General features: G+C 41.5%; 1 protein-coding gene across 1 annotated transcript in view; it reads left to right on the top strand.

Annotated features, from left to right (window-relative positions):
• Nucleotides 1-4282: 4282 nt before the first annotated feature.
• Nucleotides 4283-17098, top strand: part of UBE3C (ubiquitin protein ligase E3C) — a 69675-nt gene continuing 56859 nt past the window's right edge. Inside the window, exons 1-2 of the mRNA XM_066200786.1 lie at nt 4283-4629; nt 15188-15241. Of these exons, the coding sequence (XP_066056883.1) occupies nt 4564-4629; nt 15188-15241 (120 nt within the window). The 5' untranslated portion in view covers nt 4283-4563. The remainder of the gene's footprint in view (nt 4630-15187; nt 15242-17098) is intronic.

The raw sequence follows: 17098 nt of genomic DNA, 5'->3' as shown, positions 1-17098 counted from the left end.
TACCCAGAGTAAATAAATTTAAAAAAAAAAAATTCCCTCCCACCATCAGTCCATATGGTAGCAAACCTTACTAAAAGCATTACTAAAAATCAGATATTGGCCTATCACAGCACTTGGACTAATCTCAAGCCTCATCTCCTGTAAATTAAAGCATTTCTAACTTATTTACTGTTCATTTTTTATGCACTCTTGTAAAAAATCTTTCTGTACCTTGGGAAATAATGTAGCACATAATGAGGCGCTGTCAGTGGATCTTAGATTTTCATCTGAGTTCAGCAAGTCAGCAAAAAAGTTTAGGACACTTTATTATAATTGCATAGGGAAAGGAAAGTAATGGTAAGGTGGTGACAATTTGGCCATCCTACTCTACAGAACTGAGCAACTGCCAAATGCAGTTTTGATTGTTTACCCTGTCTAAATCAGGAATGTGTGTACAGAATGAGGCCAGAAGGACAATACATCAGAAATTAAATTGTTTGAGAATAGTCTGAGCATACAAAAAAGATTGTAGAAATAAAACAGCGTTCATTAAAAAGATAAAACATCTGTAATATTTATTTTCCTTCTAAAATTTAAGTACCATTGATTTGTTTTAATATGTAGAAAGAGTATTTACAAAAATTAAAAAATCTCCCTGACAGAGTGTGCTACTACTTACATTAAGGTACCACCAGAAGCTCATAATTTTAAAAGTTCATAAGTCACCTCAGTAATGTTATCCTTGGCATCCAGCACAACAACTCAAGACCTTCATCACTGTTGGGAAGGAATGATTTTTCTTGTTACTACCCACCAAATCTTAATTCCTCTTTTTTTTTTTTTTTTTTTTTTTTTTTTTTTTTTTTTTTTTTTTTTTTCTCAACAAGAGACATTCAGAAGTGTCAACAAGAGACTTTGAGAAGATGGCTTTGCTCCGAGCCACTCAGAGTGAAAAAGGAAGATCTTACGACAGCCATATGGGCACCACAGATTTTTCCTGTCCCTTGGTACCTAGAAGCAGGCCCTGGAGACACTCTATAGATAAGTTTCTCTGTAATGTGGATGGACATATTTTCTACAACTGTAATTTTCTTTGTGGTGCTGTTTCAATTTCTGTGGCAAGCATTTACAAGAAAAATATGGTATTTGTACACACTTGGGAAACTTGATGTCAGGGAGTGAAGAAAATGTCGAGGAGTAATCTCTTTTTAATGGACCGTATCGAATAAACAACTGGACCAAGCCACCTGTACCTGGGAGTAGTGTGTATGCATGCAGGCAGAGGCAAAAAGGAACAATCACAGGGCAGAGAACTGTGACCAGGAGAACATAAAAAGTCTTGTGGAATGTGTAATAAAGAGATGAGAAAGATGGGAAAGATTGCAGCAGGTGAGGCAGGTGGGTTAACACAGCATACATACAAGAACAGTATTCCTACATCCTTGAATATATGATTGTCAGGGCCCTGGATTGTCCTGAACAGGTTCATCTGGTGTCCCCACTCACTCACCCCACGGCTCATCAGTCCACCTAAGCTCAGGTGTACCTGTCTCCAGCTCTTCCTCCTGGATGAACTGTGCACCTACACCAAAGCACTGTCTGGTCTCTCAGGACCTGTCCACTCACCCCGCCTGGGGCTGTCAGTGAATCCTGTGTAACCACTGCCAGGCTCTGCTCTCTCACTCTCTCTGAATCCTGTGGAATTATGTTCTGACCTGGGAGGGCATGGCCTCTGACAGGGGTATCCACTTTGCTTCCTTCGTGGAACAACCCATTTTTGCTGCTCCCTGAGAATATTAAACCAGTCATGGCCTCAAGGGGCACATCCAAATCATAGAATCACAGAATGGCTTGGGTTGGAAGAGACCTTAAAAATCATCAAGTTCCAACCTCCCTGCCATGGATAGGAACACTTCCCACTAGACCAGGTTGCTTGGAGTCCCATCCAGACTGTATTTGAACACTTCCAGGGATGGGACATCTGCAGCTTCTCTGGGCAACCTGTGCCAGTGCTCACCACCCTCACGGTAAAAAAATTCTTTCTAATATCTAATCTGAACCTACTCCATTCCCCCTTGTCCTGTCACTGCATTCCATTGTAAAAACTTTCTTTCCATCTTTCTTGCAGGCTCCCTTCAGGTACTGGAACACCACAATAAGGTCACCCCAAAGCCTTCTCTTCTCCAGGCTGAACAATCCCAATTCTTCCAACCTTTCCTCACAGGAGAGGTCCTCCATGCCTCAAATCATCTTGGTGGCCTCCTCTGGACTCAATCCAACAGGCTGATGTCCTTCATGTGCTGGGGATGCCAGAAATCACCAAGACTTCTCAGACACACATCAGCTGGGCTTGTGTCATTTAGCAACCACTTCTGCAGAAGGTAACAACCAGGGTCAGCAGATCATCTTGTGTCCTTCTGATACTCAAGCTGGAACATGTCGAATGTATATCAGTGAAAACCCTACTTCACAGAAACTCCACTCTCTGTAGTTTCACGTCTCTTTGGCTTCTTGCATGAGGAGGGATTGCATCCCTAAGTTGTCTTTGCTACTGATAAAGATGGCAAAAACTCATGACCTAACAGGTTTTTTCTGTGCTAATGAAAATTAATTAATTAATTAATTGCTAGGGACACCTAGACTAGTCCTTTTTTGTATGAGACTTCCAAAGTTTATCAAGGCCAAAGTAAATTCGAAAGAATCTTGGCATGTTCAGAAAAAAACTTACTATCTTCTTCAATACAGAGTGGTGGGACATTTCATCAGCAATGCAATGTGTTGAAACTATGAACAAACATTTGAAGCGGTATTTCACAATACCCTAAACCCCATCTGCATTTGTAAACAGTATTTAAGGAGGCCAGGCTTGCTTATACTGAGACGATGTTATCTGGGGAAATGCCAGGCTAATGCTTATTGTTGCCAAGCACTCATTCCATTATGAAAAGCCTGAAATTTTAAAAATCAGACTCTTCTGAATCATCCAAATCCAATGAAATCTGAACAAATTTTTCATTTACCAGTCAGCTTGACAACAGCTAAAGGGCATTGTGCTCTTGGTACGAACAGCTGCGTAGCACATACATCCTCTCCTGACATGGCTGCTTGCCATTTGTTTGTTGTGATATGCCGATGTGAGAATTTCCAAGCTAGAGCTCGTGAAATCAAATTTCCACTGAAAGGAATGAAAGCTGGATTTGGCCACCTATATTTATTTACCACCTTGGGCTGCACACTGAGTAACTGCTTTTTGTTATTGTTGTCTGTGCCACCTCTGTACCTGGAGGAATGCAATCACTGAAAAAATGGAGAATGGGCTAAGAAATGCAAAGCAGCCTCAGGTGTAGTTTCACCATTTGGATATGCTGCTTTTACAGTACAGCCTTTTTCTCTTTCCACTCCCCATCAGCTGAAGTCCCATTCCTGAGCCCACCTCTGTCACGGACTTTCTCGAGTGTATTTTCATGGCTGTGTGAATTGTCACGGCTACACAGAAGCCTGTACTGGTGTGTTCAGTGTCTTCACCCCGATCACGAAGTAATGCAATGGGGCGATGTCCATCACATGTCCATCTCTTCGTGAAGAAGAGAAGGCTCAAGGATGAGCTTTTCTGTCCACAGAACTCCCTGAAAGGAAGGAGTAGCCAGGTAGGGGTCGGTCTCTTCTCCCAGCACAGGAGGAGAGGGATTGGCCTCAACCTACACCAGGGGATGTTCAGGTTGGACAATAGAAGGATTTTTTTTTCACAGAAAAGGGTGATTAAATATCGGAATGGGCTGTCCAGGGAGGTGGAGTCACCGTCCTTGGAGTTGTTTAGAACTGGATGCGGCACTTAGTTGACGGAGGTGTTTGGTCGAAAGTTCGTCTCTATGATCTCAGGGGTCTTTTTCAACCTTATTTATTTTGTGTTATGCTTATGCTACTACAAGTACAAATTTTATATATATATATATATATAGATACATAAATATATGTATACATATATACACATATGTGCGTGTGTGTAACAAGCGTGTTCCCACAGCCAAGTGACGCTGAGGAGGGCAGCCCTATGCCAAAGCCCGGCTGGACCCTCAGCTCTCTTCTCGCCTCAGCGCGGCCCGTCAGGGCAGGACGCGGCACCTCAGCGCAGTCCAGCCTCAGCCGCCCCTGCACACCCGCAGGCAGCTCCCGTGGAGCCCGGAGCAGGAAAGCTTCCCGTGGAACAGCCTCAGCCGGGACGGCCGGCGCCGCTGAGGGCCGGGCGGGCCGGGGGCGGGGCGGCGGGCGCGGCCGTGTGTCGGGAGCGCGCCCGGCGGGCGGCGGGCGGCCGCCATCTTCTCTGCGCGGCGGACGGGAGCGCTCCCGCTGCCCCCTCCTCCGCTCCCTCCTCCTCCTTCTCCCTCCTCCCACTACGCTCCGCCGTCGCCGCCGGTCGGGAAGGGGGCGACCGGGACAGCGAAGGCCGCGGGGAAGGCGGGGGACGGGGAAACAGCCCCGCGGGGGCGGGCGGGCCGCGGGGCGCCAGCCCGGGGGGTTCGTGCGGCCCCTCCGCTCGCCCTGCCGGCCGGCCGGGCCCCGCTCCCCATGGGATAAGCTGTAAACATGTTCAGCTTTGAAGGGGATTTCAAAACAAGGCCCAAGGTGTCCCTCGGAGGAGCGAGCAGGAAGGTAAGGAGCGGCGCCCGCCCGTGCCTGTGTCGGTTCCGCCGCCCCCCCGCCCTGTTATCGGGGCTTTTACCGTCGGGCCTTCAGAAATGGGAGCAGCGATGACTAAGGTTTAATAGAGGGGGGAAACCCTCCCCTCCGGATGATGTGTTTATCTCTGATCTCCCTGCCTCTCTGTTATTATTATTTTTTGTATAGTCAGGCCACACCATCCCAGGCTTGTAGTGTAGTAAGAATTGTGGGAAGCGAGGAAATGTCTCCTTGGCTCGTTCCCCCCGCAGGCGATCGATCGATCCCGGGTGTCGTGGCCCCGAGCAGTCGCTCTCCGCGTCTCCCAGGGGGAAAGGACTCGGAGACCTGCTGTCGTTTCCCTCCAGAGGGAATGTCTGGCGTGGAGCTGCCTCGCCGGAGGGATGTGGGACACACACAGCCTCGCACAACCCGAATTGTTGGGGGAGGTTCATCCCACGTGAGCCGGGGCTGCCGGCTTGGTCTCTGTCAAGTTTAGGTTCGGTCAATTTGTCGTGCGCGGAGTGAGTAGCAGTTAATTGTCAGCTGTACCAGACTCTGATGCCCTTGTGTTTATTGATGGGCAAGAAGCAGAATGATTTATTCAGATCTTGCTGATTAGACGGGATAAGCAAATGTTTTAGTCGAGCACTGGAGGGCACAGGACTTCGGAAGAACGACAGAAAGGACAGAGTGTTTTTAGAGGTGGCCTGATCTGTAGGGGTCACTTTAATTCGCTGTGAAAATACTGAGTCTCCCCGTTGTCATTGGAGATGACTGTGTGGGAAGCTAATGACTGTTTCCATTAGTATTTTTGAATTTTAATTGGGTAAAAAAAAAAAAAGTCCTAAGTTTTTATTAATGTGCACTAAAAGCAAGTTTGATTCTTGGAAATATTTTAGATTTGGCAGTACAGTGAGGAAATGAGCAAAAATACTGCGGTATGTGATATTAACATCACAGGGAAGTTTGCATTTTGGCATATTGACTTAATATTAAGAGAGTGTATAGAGAACTGTATTTAGATTATGCAGCTTTTCCTCTGATTCATCTTCTGTCTATCTTAAGACATTTCTGTTTGTTAGGCCACGTAAACTGGCATTACATGAGTCAAAATGCCATAAATACTCCCAGCTTAAGTAGGAGTTGGCAGAACATGCCGTGGTCCTCAGCTGTACACTTCAGGTACTTTGCAACTTTTGACCCTTGCTCATGGTCTTTCCTACTGAACATGTTGCCTCCTACAGAAGTAAACAACTGTCATAACATCTTCTTTTACACGTAGCAATTCATGAAAATGTATCAGAATTATGTCTATTTTAATTATATGGGACAAATGTATTAATGTTATGCAGGCATAAATTTCCAAGGGCGTGTAAAGGACTGGAAACTGAAATTGATGCATAACCTTCACTCTGTGCAGTAGAGGTTGTGGTTTATGATGAGATTGATACTGACTGGTGCACAGATTTCATGATTTTACATTGGGTCACCAAAATGCTTGTGCTGCATCACTGCAAATCAGTTACACACAGCTTTGGGCATCGTGATTACACAGACATCCTAGAGTGTTCTTGAAATAGCTGCTTGTTTTCAGAAGCTGTGTACAGTACTAAGGAAAGCATTTATTTAAACAGCACTGAAAACTATTTCTAAAATGAGGTTTACCTGAACTTCTGTGAAAACATACTACAGCAGAGATTGCTGTGGGGTGTGTTTATGTGGGTTCCATGTGATGCTTTAAGATTTTAGCTTTTGTATTTTTCAAATCCTACACTGCATTAGTGCATAGCTGTAAACTCCATATAAAGTGTAGTTAACTTTCTTCACATTTTGGTTAGACAAAACAATCCCTCTGGGCCTGTTGTCCAAGGATACCCAACAGCCTCAGGCCCAGAAAAGTATATACAAAAGTGATTTGTGGGAGGGGAGCAAACTGAGGGAATACCATTACCTGAAGCTGTAATTGGAGGATTAATGCCTGATATGTAAATTGACCCAACTTACATCTGTCTGAAAAACTTGTGACCATCGTTCATTCTGGGTGTAGCCCCTTGGGGAGGCTTGGTCTGCCCTTAAAGTACCTGAAGGCCCTTCATTAAATATATCTGCTTTTATCTCTTAACTTTGTCTGGTCTCTGTTTTTAGGTAAGCCTGAATTAGGCATCATGTGAGTTTCTCATTATTTCACATCACAGGCTCCTCAGGATCATGGTTCTCATACGTATTGGCTTCATTTTTACAGAAAGTTGAATTGTAAGTGGTTTCCTTCCAGCTTTTGGTACACATACAAAAAACCCTCTTTTTTTTTTTTTTTTTTTTGACAAATGCCCTTGCCCTCCCAAATGGTGTATAATTTTAGAAAGATCCAATGCTACACCTCTGCCATGCTTTTGGTTGCTAGCTGCATATTTAGTGCTGTCTATTGTGATTCCTTTGGTGGAAGAAGGCACAATTCAGAAACACTGGGGCCATGCAGGCTGCTTCATGCTGAGAATCAGTCTGTATTCGCTTTGGGGAAGTTTCCCAAACGTGGTTGCAGCACTGCAGAGCAATGACAAAACCTCCCCGTGTGGACACGGGGACACCTGTTTGAGGAGCCAGTCAGTGCTAAAGAGGCCAGTGGAGCCTGATGTGAGTACAGCCACACCAAAATAGTGGTCAGCAACACTGCTACAAGTGTGGTTTTGCTGATGGAACTGCAGCTGCAAACAATCAGTGTGTTGGTCACAGCTCAATGTGTTGACACCTGTCTGGCACTGCCATGTGTGTCTGTAGTGTTCCCTTAGGCCTCAAAGGGGCTGACTTCAGTAAGTTCTATCAGTAGAAGCAAAATGATAGAAGTAAAATTGGAGACTTGCATAATTGTGGCAGTTAGGTACTAGTAGGAATTTAGTGTGCCTTCTCATCACTGGCTTGTATGGCACTTTTGAATTAAAACCAGAGAGCTTCGGGTCTGTTTTTGTGCTGTTTGCATCTTACATTCATGTGTGTTATGGTCTGAATTGTGTATGCTCTTGAGAGGCGCTTCAGTCCACCCATATCAAGCATCACTTGTTTTTGTTCTAGTCACGGGCTGCAAATGCATGTTCTCAAAATGACTGCCTTAGTGACTAATCCTTTCAGAATATTATTGTGGCATTATAAAAATGCACTGTACAAAAGTGTAAAAATGGCAGTGATATTGGCAGTGCTTGGACTTTTTCTTCCATACCTGCTTTCAAGAATCTGCTGATTCATCTGGACTCTTTGCCCTGTTGTACATGTTTGAGGGTGAAGATACAGGATTTTATTGACAGCATGATAAGCTAATTTTAGAGGGTTTTATTTATTTATTTATGGGGTAGTTTATCATCACCTTTAAAACATGGTTATTTGCTTTACGAGGCTCTTCAAAAGAAATTCTCAGATTTAGTTTAACTGTAACTGGCAAACCATATTTTTGTGCTTCTTAAGTAAAGTAGCCTCCAAAAATGCATGCTGTTATTGAAGTTCAATACGGGAACATCTTGAATTACTCATGGATGTTTTGTGCAGGACAGTAATTGTTGCCTGGAATACTGTGGCTGCAGAGAGTCTGTGGTGTGTCAGGCAGGAAATGCAGAGCTCTGCATGAAGAGTTGGCTTGGGGTGCACCTCAGCTTGGCCTCACCCAACCCAACTGTGCAGAGGACTGGAGCAGATGGTCCGTTCATCTGGCTGCTTCCCAGCCCATCCCCTGTGTCCTGTGCAGTGAACATATTTCTGCTAGGTGGAGTGTCACCTGGGGACAGCTGGCAGCTTTCACTGTTCTTAGCACGAGGCTGAACACAGCCCAAAATTGGAATAACCATGTCAGCCTGATTTGGGGGACTCAGGTCTAGCGTTACTTCATTAATTTCAGTAGTGTTAAGAACAATCTGAGGTGGCAATGCTTTAGTACATCCATGCAGGGGATCCCCAGGCCAGTGCTGAGATGTACAAGAGGCTCTGTGGCTCCACATTGTTTGATTGTGTTGTGAAATGTATGAATGACACCTTGGAAGTCTAACAGGAAAAATGGGTAAAAGAATATTAAGTCAAATGTGCAGTATCACTTGAGCTATCTAAACCGTGCTTTTACAAATCCCAAGACCGTGTAAAATAGAGTATTTTAAAATTATAATGCATTATGAGATGATTTTAAAAAACCCTCCTTTTTCAGAATTTGTAATACAGATGAGTTAGCATGGTCATGAAAGTGAAAGTGAAAACTTCATTGAATTTGAGGTTCTTTTTGATCTTTGGCTTTTTTTTGTGGAAGACGTAGAAACTTAGTAATAAGCAAATCTATATTTTAAAAGGTCTCAATAATTTATTTTAATATGGACTTTTTAACTAATCAAAGATCTTTAATTTAGAAAGTTAGTCTGTATTTTAATTTAGTAGTTACTGATTTGCTTTCTTAAATTAGTAGCATGACATTAAACATTAGATTCTTGTTTATATTTCCCCCTGCTTTCAGCTGAAGTGCAGAGGTAGAACTCCAGAAGCACCTTGTTTTTGCTCTTTGTTGTGCGTATTCTACACATGAAATAACTTCTTGTGGAGTTAAAATTAAAACTTTACAAACAGCAGGCTGTAAAATTGTCAGTATATGGAGAGATCTGCCCATGTTGGGGTTGGTTGTTGTGATAGAAGTCTGTGGGATATAAGCATTGATGGGACAGTTAAAAACCAGTTTTGTTTCTCTCTTACTGATTGAGTGAGGAAAACAGTTAGTAATTTTAGAAGGAATGATTTTTATTTTATTATAACTTATTTGACCCTACACTCTGCCACAGTGGAAGTGAAATGATGCCAAGGATTTGTAGTATGGGAATTCTAGATTAGAGTTACAGACTTGTCATCAGACGGACACAAAGAACCACACTCACACTGTCAAGTTTTGCGAGCAAAAAAGAAGGAGGTTTATTTTGGGATTAGGGTTTAAATAGGTTTTGGATTTTGGTCAGGGATTGGGGAACGAGGTTGACACTTCTTTGACCCCACTGGTCAACCTAGGAGTCCATCAATTTGTCCCTCCCCCAGGAAGGAATGCACAGTTTACGAAACATAATTCTTTATGTTACAATGTATGAGAAACTCCAGTACAGAAAAGTAAAACATCAAAAGGCTGAAAAAATCAGGGCGACACAAACTGAGTGCTTATTTTTGACTGGTGGGAAAGAACTGCTATGCTTTGTCCCATCAGGCATATGGCTAGCTCTGTGTGCAGGTACATTCCTTATTCTCAGTCAGCTGTGTTTTATCCACAATCTTGCAGTGTCACAGCCTAAGTCTTGAAATACTCTTGGGATTTCAGATCTGTGACATGGACTTCCATCATGTTGTAAAATAATGACTGCCTGTCAGGAGGAAACTACGCAGTTAATGTATCCTTGATTCTTAGGCGTGTTTTTCTCTCTCTGTAACATTTGATATTCTCCTCATTTGAAAGCAAGCTCCAAAAGATGGAGTTGTAGTTAGCATAATCTCATAAACAGTGATTATGCTGTTTTTTTCAGTTACGTGCTATTTTTTTAGATTCAAACCAAAAATATTCTGCATTTATAAATACATTTCCCCTGCTTGTTCTTGAGAAAATGATGAGTCATTGAATGGCTGGGGTTGGAAGGGACCTTAAAGATGACCCAGTTCCAACCTGCCTGTCATGGGCAGGGACACCTTCCATGAAATTGCTCACCTACAGCTCTGTGTACAATACACACCTTAAAAATCATAGTAGGGACAAACTGAGCATAAATGTGAAAGCAACTTGCATTTCAGTTGGCCTCTAGAGGCTCCAATCAAATTCTGATTGCACCTTGTGTGGTTTTGTGGGTACCATGATAGAAGAGGTTCCAGATCCTCCCAGCATCCCGCAGTAAATTTCAGCTAAAGTGCTGAGGTGTTTTCTAGCAAGCATTGTGACAATTTCTGTGACATTGACTTCAGTGAGGCCAGGCCAAATGCCTTCTCCTGGGCAGGGTTCAAACTCTCTTCTTCTGCAAGTTTGTCTGCTCTACATATAATCGTATCTCAGATCATTTATATCTTTATTAAGAAGATTCACGAACTGGTTAAAAGCAGAATATTTCAAGCTGCTGAACATGCTCAGACATTTTCAATGCAATTTAAATTGTCGAGGTTCAGTTCAAGACATTGTAAGCCTTTTAAAATGCAAATTTCTTTTACTGTTCAGATTCAAAAAACCCAATTGGAATTGATCTTGTCCAAAATAATGTCAGGAAAAAGAAACATTTTTGAGAAGGTGGGGGATATCTCCCAGTGGCCACATTTGTTCTGTAAAAATAAATGTTAAAAATTTTCCATTTATTTGCTGGAGTTACTGAATACTTGTGTTGAAAGGATTTGTATTCTATAAATTACTTAGGTCACTTCATTTGTTTTGGTAGTTGTTGCTGATTTTTATGTGGTTCAAGTTAAGTTCAGCTGTTAAGTCGTGTTCCTTGTTTTAAGGAAAGAAAAAAAGATTCAAATTTCTGGATTTTGTAGGTGAAAATCAAAAAAGTTGTTATAATTGTCCACAAAAATTAGAAAGATCAAGTGTTTGTTTTTTAAAGAAAATTTCATAAAAAGTCATGCCTTGTACTTTGCATGACCTCCTGTAATGTGAAATACAAAGCATTTTCAGCTACTAACCAAAATAAATCTTCTTTGTTTATAAAGAAGCATCAAACATTTATTATTAATAAATAATTGAATTTTTTTGCTTCAGTATGCTATTACTAATTTCTTAAAAAAATCAGTGGTTAGCTAGTACCTGAAAAGAATTATTCAGTTTTATCTTTGCATATGGGCATATTTAGGTTTTAAATTTATTTGCTATAAGATAGTTTGATTATCACAGCTGTCCAGGAGTGTACAATTCCAGATTTTAAGAGTCAACAAATACTAGAAGTGTTAAAAAGAATTTAATTATGTATACATTTTGTTTTTCTGAATCTAGATTTTGAGCCAAGAGGGCTGAAAGTTGATTTATTTCAAGAGCAAAGTATTCAAATGCAGAAGGAAAAGAATAATAGTTTCTATGTTTGTGTACCTTATTCAGTCTTTGTCTAGGATATGTGAAAGCTAGGAGTTCTGCAAACATACGTTTGCAACCAAAAAACATACTTCAGCGAAACAAGGATAAGAAAACAGCTTGAATTCAATTTTTTTTTTCATTATGAATTGAACTGCAGTTTTTGAAGCACTGACATTGTTCCACTGTCGGATGGGGCTGTGCTCAACTGCTGCCTTACAGGAACTTTGCTGTGAGGAACAGCACAGTGCATGGAAGTCTATGTTATCCCCGTGTACAAATTAACATTTCAAGTGTTGCTCAACATTTCTTTGGTGGCAGTCACACGTTTTCCTTTCTGTGTTCTGTCCTCCATCTGCTTCCCTGTTTCCACCTCTTTCCTCCTTCTGTCTCACCCTCGGAGTCGTCGTCTGTAATGTTGCACTGTGTTTTGCTGTCACTTCCGCTTTCTCTGCTTTCTTGTGTCTTTGGGCTGTGCCTCACAGAAAACTTCTCACATTGAGTTTTTCGTGGTGCCGCAGCTCACATCCTGGAGCAGAAGGCTGGTTGTCTTTTCTCTGATGGCGAAAGCATCAGGCAGGAAAGGGACTGCCAGATGTCTCCTACATGGCTTGAAAACTCACAGACGGTGTGTTCCGTGTTCTGCGCTTGGGAGGACAAGCCCTGAAGGAAGAGGACCACATCGGAAAAAGTCAGGGCTGAGATTCAGGGAATGGCTTTTCACTCCCATTTGAGTTAGAGGTGACAGAATCAGGACAAGCTCATGCTTCCTTCCCCCTACCTTGTCTGCCTGCCTACCTTGGAGGGCTCAGCACTTGACGTGTGCCTGTCTGGCAGGTGAAGAAGGACGGTGGCAGGATCAAGGCCAGGTGGGGAGTGGGAGTGAGCCAGGTGTGATCTTGGGGAGTTCCTGTCGGGCCATCTCCTGCTGTGAGGAGCTCTGGCTGTGGGCAGCAGGAGAGGTGCTGAACTGCGGCTGTCGCTGGTAGCAGGCAGGAGATTTTGGGTAGGAGTTGTCAAACGTGTGTCACTTGAGTAACAATGTTGTCATTCACAACCAGCTACAGAACAACAGCTACTTGAGTTTGGCTCCTTTTCACAGGGCTGGTTGTCAAGGGCCAGTTCAGGGAGGATTTCAGAGGTGACTGCAGTTACCTCTATTTTAGAAATGGTTTTGATAGAATGCCCTTTGTATTGGAGAAAGATTATTTCATGGTTCTTTCTATGTGTTTCCTTATGCAGGTTTGTTTTCTTTTGCACATGCATGGTTACTTTTTAATTTCTGAAGAGACAATGTATTCCGGCTTGGTTTACTAACTCTTTAAGGGGATATATTTTTCTTTAATTTAATGTAAACGTGTTCTTTAGTCATCGTTACGATCTGTGTGTATCTTGTGAACATGAGTAACAGTATTATTATTTTATGCATAATAATTCGTTAAAGGTGGGATGTACTTACCTGAATATTTTATTGTCTTAGGACAGTTCTTCTATTTTGTTTAATTTATACTTTAACAAGTTGGCGGGTTTTTTTACAAGTACGCAAAGCAATTATGTGGCTGACTAAAAACTTAACTTTTGTTAGTTTAAGAGTGAATTGGATTAAAGACTGATTGCTACAAAGAGACCCGTCAGTGAAGGGCTGGTGATACACTAAGGATGCCCTGGCCTCCCTCTTGAAATGACTTAAAATTGTTTGTTTCTGATAAACCCTCTGGCCACTTATTTTCCTTTATCTACTAATAGTTTGTATTTTCTGTCTTTGCGTCTCTTTTTTCATACCATTCTCTTCTCTATTCACACATAGCAATTTGTTTTCCCTTTCCTGTATTTTGTTCTGCTTTTTATTTCAATTCTGTCTGAAGTGTAAGGACAAATTACAAAGTGTTGCTTCTAAGCAGAAATGCACTTTACACGGTGCTGTTTGCAGAACGATCACTTCTAAACTGGGACATTTCACCAACTTTGAATGCATCAGGTATCAGTTGTTGCAAAAGTCCTGAAACTTTAAACCATATGTTGGTTATTAATTTAGTACCTTATTTTGTCTTTGTGTGTGCCTTTCTGTACTGCTTGAGTGGAGATACATCATCCTTATGGATTTCCTCACATTTGCTTTTACTGTGTTTAACACATGGAGCAAACCCTGTCTTTAGAGGGCTGTAGTTAGTGGTGTCTTTGGCCATAAATACTGTCCTTAGAGGAAAGATGGTTAACCTTCTTGTGGGATTGTTTTTTTTTTCCACTCTCTTGGTGGTCTGTGTTAGAGTATTTTCTATCCTATAGAAACTAAGAGAATCATGACTTTGCTTGCTGTATCATCAAAAAATAAAGGCAGAAGAGTTTTGCTCTCATTTTTTGTATCTGCTGATAGACTTTGAGAGTATTCCAGCACCGTTGTTTTAGCTGTAGTTAAATATTTTATAAACATCTGTTTGCCAGCTTCAGATCGATTTTTCTATATTAAAATACAGTACATTTTCAGCTTGAGTATTTTTTAATTTCTTAACTTCTCTAGGCTAATAGGAGCATACAGAGAAAAATGAAGTTGTCATATGTGTCGTAGTGTCAAAAAAATGGAAATAGTTTCCTTAAATCTGCTGTGTGTTTTAGACTGGATTTGGGAAGGTGCCAGGGTGCTTTCATCTCCTGTTGCCTGCAGTGGAAGCTGAATACTGTGCATCAAAATTGAATTATTTTGTGTATTTCCTTGGAAATTACCCATAACCATCCAGTAAGACGCTTGCAGATATAGCTTTGTTTATATATTGTAATCTATGAGTATTCCTATAAGATTGTGGTTTAAAAGCTAATGCATGTTTTTTTCTGTTTTAATAATACTGAGTTTTGAGGCCTCAGGAATACTTTAGTATTCTTGTCTTTTTCTCTGTTGGGGAGATCGTTGTCCTGAAAGTTTTGATGCGTAGCCTTAACTTGGGTGAAGAGTTCAAAATTTTAAACGAGAAAATTCCTGCCATTTATGCTGTGGCTCTCTTGACATCTTTTCTGGACAAGCTTTGAGAAAAAGGTTAAGTAAACGTAAGAGTTTCATGCTTTTTTGCAAGTTAGACAAAAGCATGGAGCTTTGGAACAGGATGTGATTGCTCTGAACGCGCCACAGCTTGCTGTGAGCACCTGGGCTAGGGATTTCTGTACCCTCCAGGCAAGGAAAACACTCAGACTTCTGGTATGATCTGGTGGGACTGCAACCTTCTTGTGCTCCAGCTCTGCCGTTTGTGAATGGGTGATGTTTGTCAGGGTGGTTGGAATGCTGAGAGCACAAACATGGACAGGGATCAGTGCAGTTTGCTGCTCTTTGCAGGTCCCTTCCATAACTTCCCTCCGTCACTGGTCTTTTGGGAGGGCGGCATGCCCGTGTATTTGTGAGTTCAGAAAATTATTAACTTCTACTTTTCTCTATGTTTTACGTGTGAAGCGAAGTCTGCAGTGAATATTCTGAACATATTTGAATGAAAATGCAGTAGTATCTTTCTTTGTGTCTTGTAGGAAGAAAAGGCTTCTCTCCTTCATCGTACTCAGGAAGAAAGGAGAAAACGAGAGGTAAAGTAGCCTGTAAGCGTTTGCCTGTCCACTGGATTTTTCTTTGGTGTTTCATTTACAGTGCAAAGCGCTTCTGCTGCAGTGGTACTTAGTTCAGCATGTTTTCTTTCAGTTTGTAAGCTCTGTATAGTCTTAAAGTATGCTTTAATTGGCAAAACAATTCGAGTGCTTTAATATGTTTTTTAGAAGTGCTTTTCATCTCAGAAGAAGATAAGCATACACTGGGTGTGAAGGGAACTTTCCCTTTTATTTTGTTGTTTATTGAATCTAGTCTTTGTTGAGCAAAGACAGGGATTTGGCTAGTAAATTGCAAATTTTACCTTGTCCATAATCTACTATGAGTTGATCTCAGCAAACTTTCTTCTGCTCCTGGTTCTGCTGTGGTTTCTTGGCTGACCTTTAGAACTTCACTGCCCCGGTGTGTGCCTCAGTTCTGTGCAGGTAAAATCAGAACAGTGGTTCTTCAATGCTCTGAAAAGTGCTCAAGTGCTTTGAAATCACCTGATATTTAAAGGGCAGTGAGAAGCTGATGTGTGAGGCTTTAAGCTACCTTAATACTGGTTTGTGATGGAAGCTTACTGCTCTGGAAAATTCAGTCTGGAATAATGCAAAAGAGAAACAGGCACTGAAATGAAGAACCCAAAATTTAGTACTATGGAATTTGAGTCAATATGTTAATTTTGTAATTTTGCCCCCACCCTTCCCATATAAGTAGAAAATTTTTTGATGTTAAATACTGATTAAAAGATATAATTATGCAGATTTCATCCTCATGAAGGAAACAACTCTTTGACCCTTAAAAGTGTGTTTGACCCATGCTAGATTAAGCACAAGTTCTGCAGTGGCTCCTCAGTTTCCGTGGACAGTTTCTGCTTTATTTTCTCTCTAGCCATGAGTGTGTAGTTGTGGACTAAGTTCAAGTACGAAAGTACCAGGATTTCTCCTGTTAGTTCAGAATTCCGTGTTATGAATCAGCTTTATGATCAATGAGTCCTTAACAACACATGTAAAAATTCTTCTTTGTGGTCTATGAACCCATTCAGTTGCTTGGCTCTGTCCTTTTGCAAAGCCAATACTCTCATCCCAGTGGAGGTACACATGTGCACACAATGATTTGCTGTGGCATGGAGCACATTTTCACAAAATGAATGACTCCTCTGGGAGTAAGATCAGCTATGGCTTTTAAAAACTGCCTGTAGTAGAATCTTAGCAGTGACCTCAGACTTAAAACCTTTGCAATTAGGAGTCTCTAATTGTCAATTATGTGTTCTGAGACAAAACCAGTACCTAGAGAGAAGGAGAAGTTATCTGGGCTTTAGTTGAGCCTTACATTATGGTTATGAAGAGACACTGCCTCTCTGAAACTCTCTCCTGATTGCATTTTTACTGTCATTACTTTGGAGAGAGAAATACCCTTTGGCCTATGAAAATTTTGATTTTGGTCCATGATTTAGAGGCGGTTAGAGTCTTCAAGAATCTGTTTATTCAGCTAAGTTGCTTTAAGAACCAGGGTTTTCCAAGAAAAGTAAAATAGGCCTGGAATAGCAATTTTGTCTGGTGTTCTTTCTGGTCAGTTCAGGTCGTGCTTTTAAGTTGGATGTGTCTTTATAGGACAATAAATTGGAAATCAAGGTTTTGGGACTTGAAAGTTTATGTGAACTTTACAAAATTATTTCAATGAGTTTTATGAAAATGTTTTAGTATTTTGTTTTGCCTGGTGACCCTCAGAATCATAGATTCAATATAGTTTAAGGACTGATTAGGTTAAAATTTCTCTTTTTAAAGCAGGCTTCTTGATCCTTGTACTTTTCCTTCAGCCACTGCTTTGTAGCTCTAGGTTCATAAACACCTGTTTAT

Source organism: Chamaea fasciata, unplaced genomic scaffold, assembly GCF_029207755.1.
Source record: "Chamaea fasciata isolate MVZ Bird 193981 ecotype frontalis unplaced genomic scaffold, bChaFas1.0.hap1 SCAF_1, whole genome shotgun sequence".
Classification (NCBI taxonomy): Eukaryota; Metazoa; Chordata; class Aves; order Passeriformes; family Sylviidae; genus Chamaea; species Chamaea fasciata.
The sequence above is the reverse complement of the archived record's forward strand: the minus strand, read 5'-3'. Positions and strand labels throughout refer to the sequence as shown.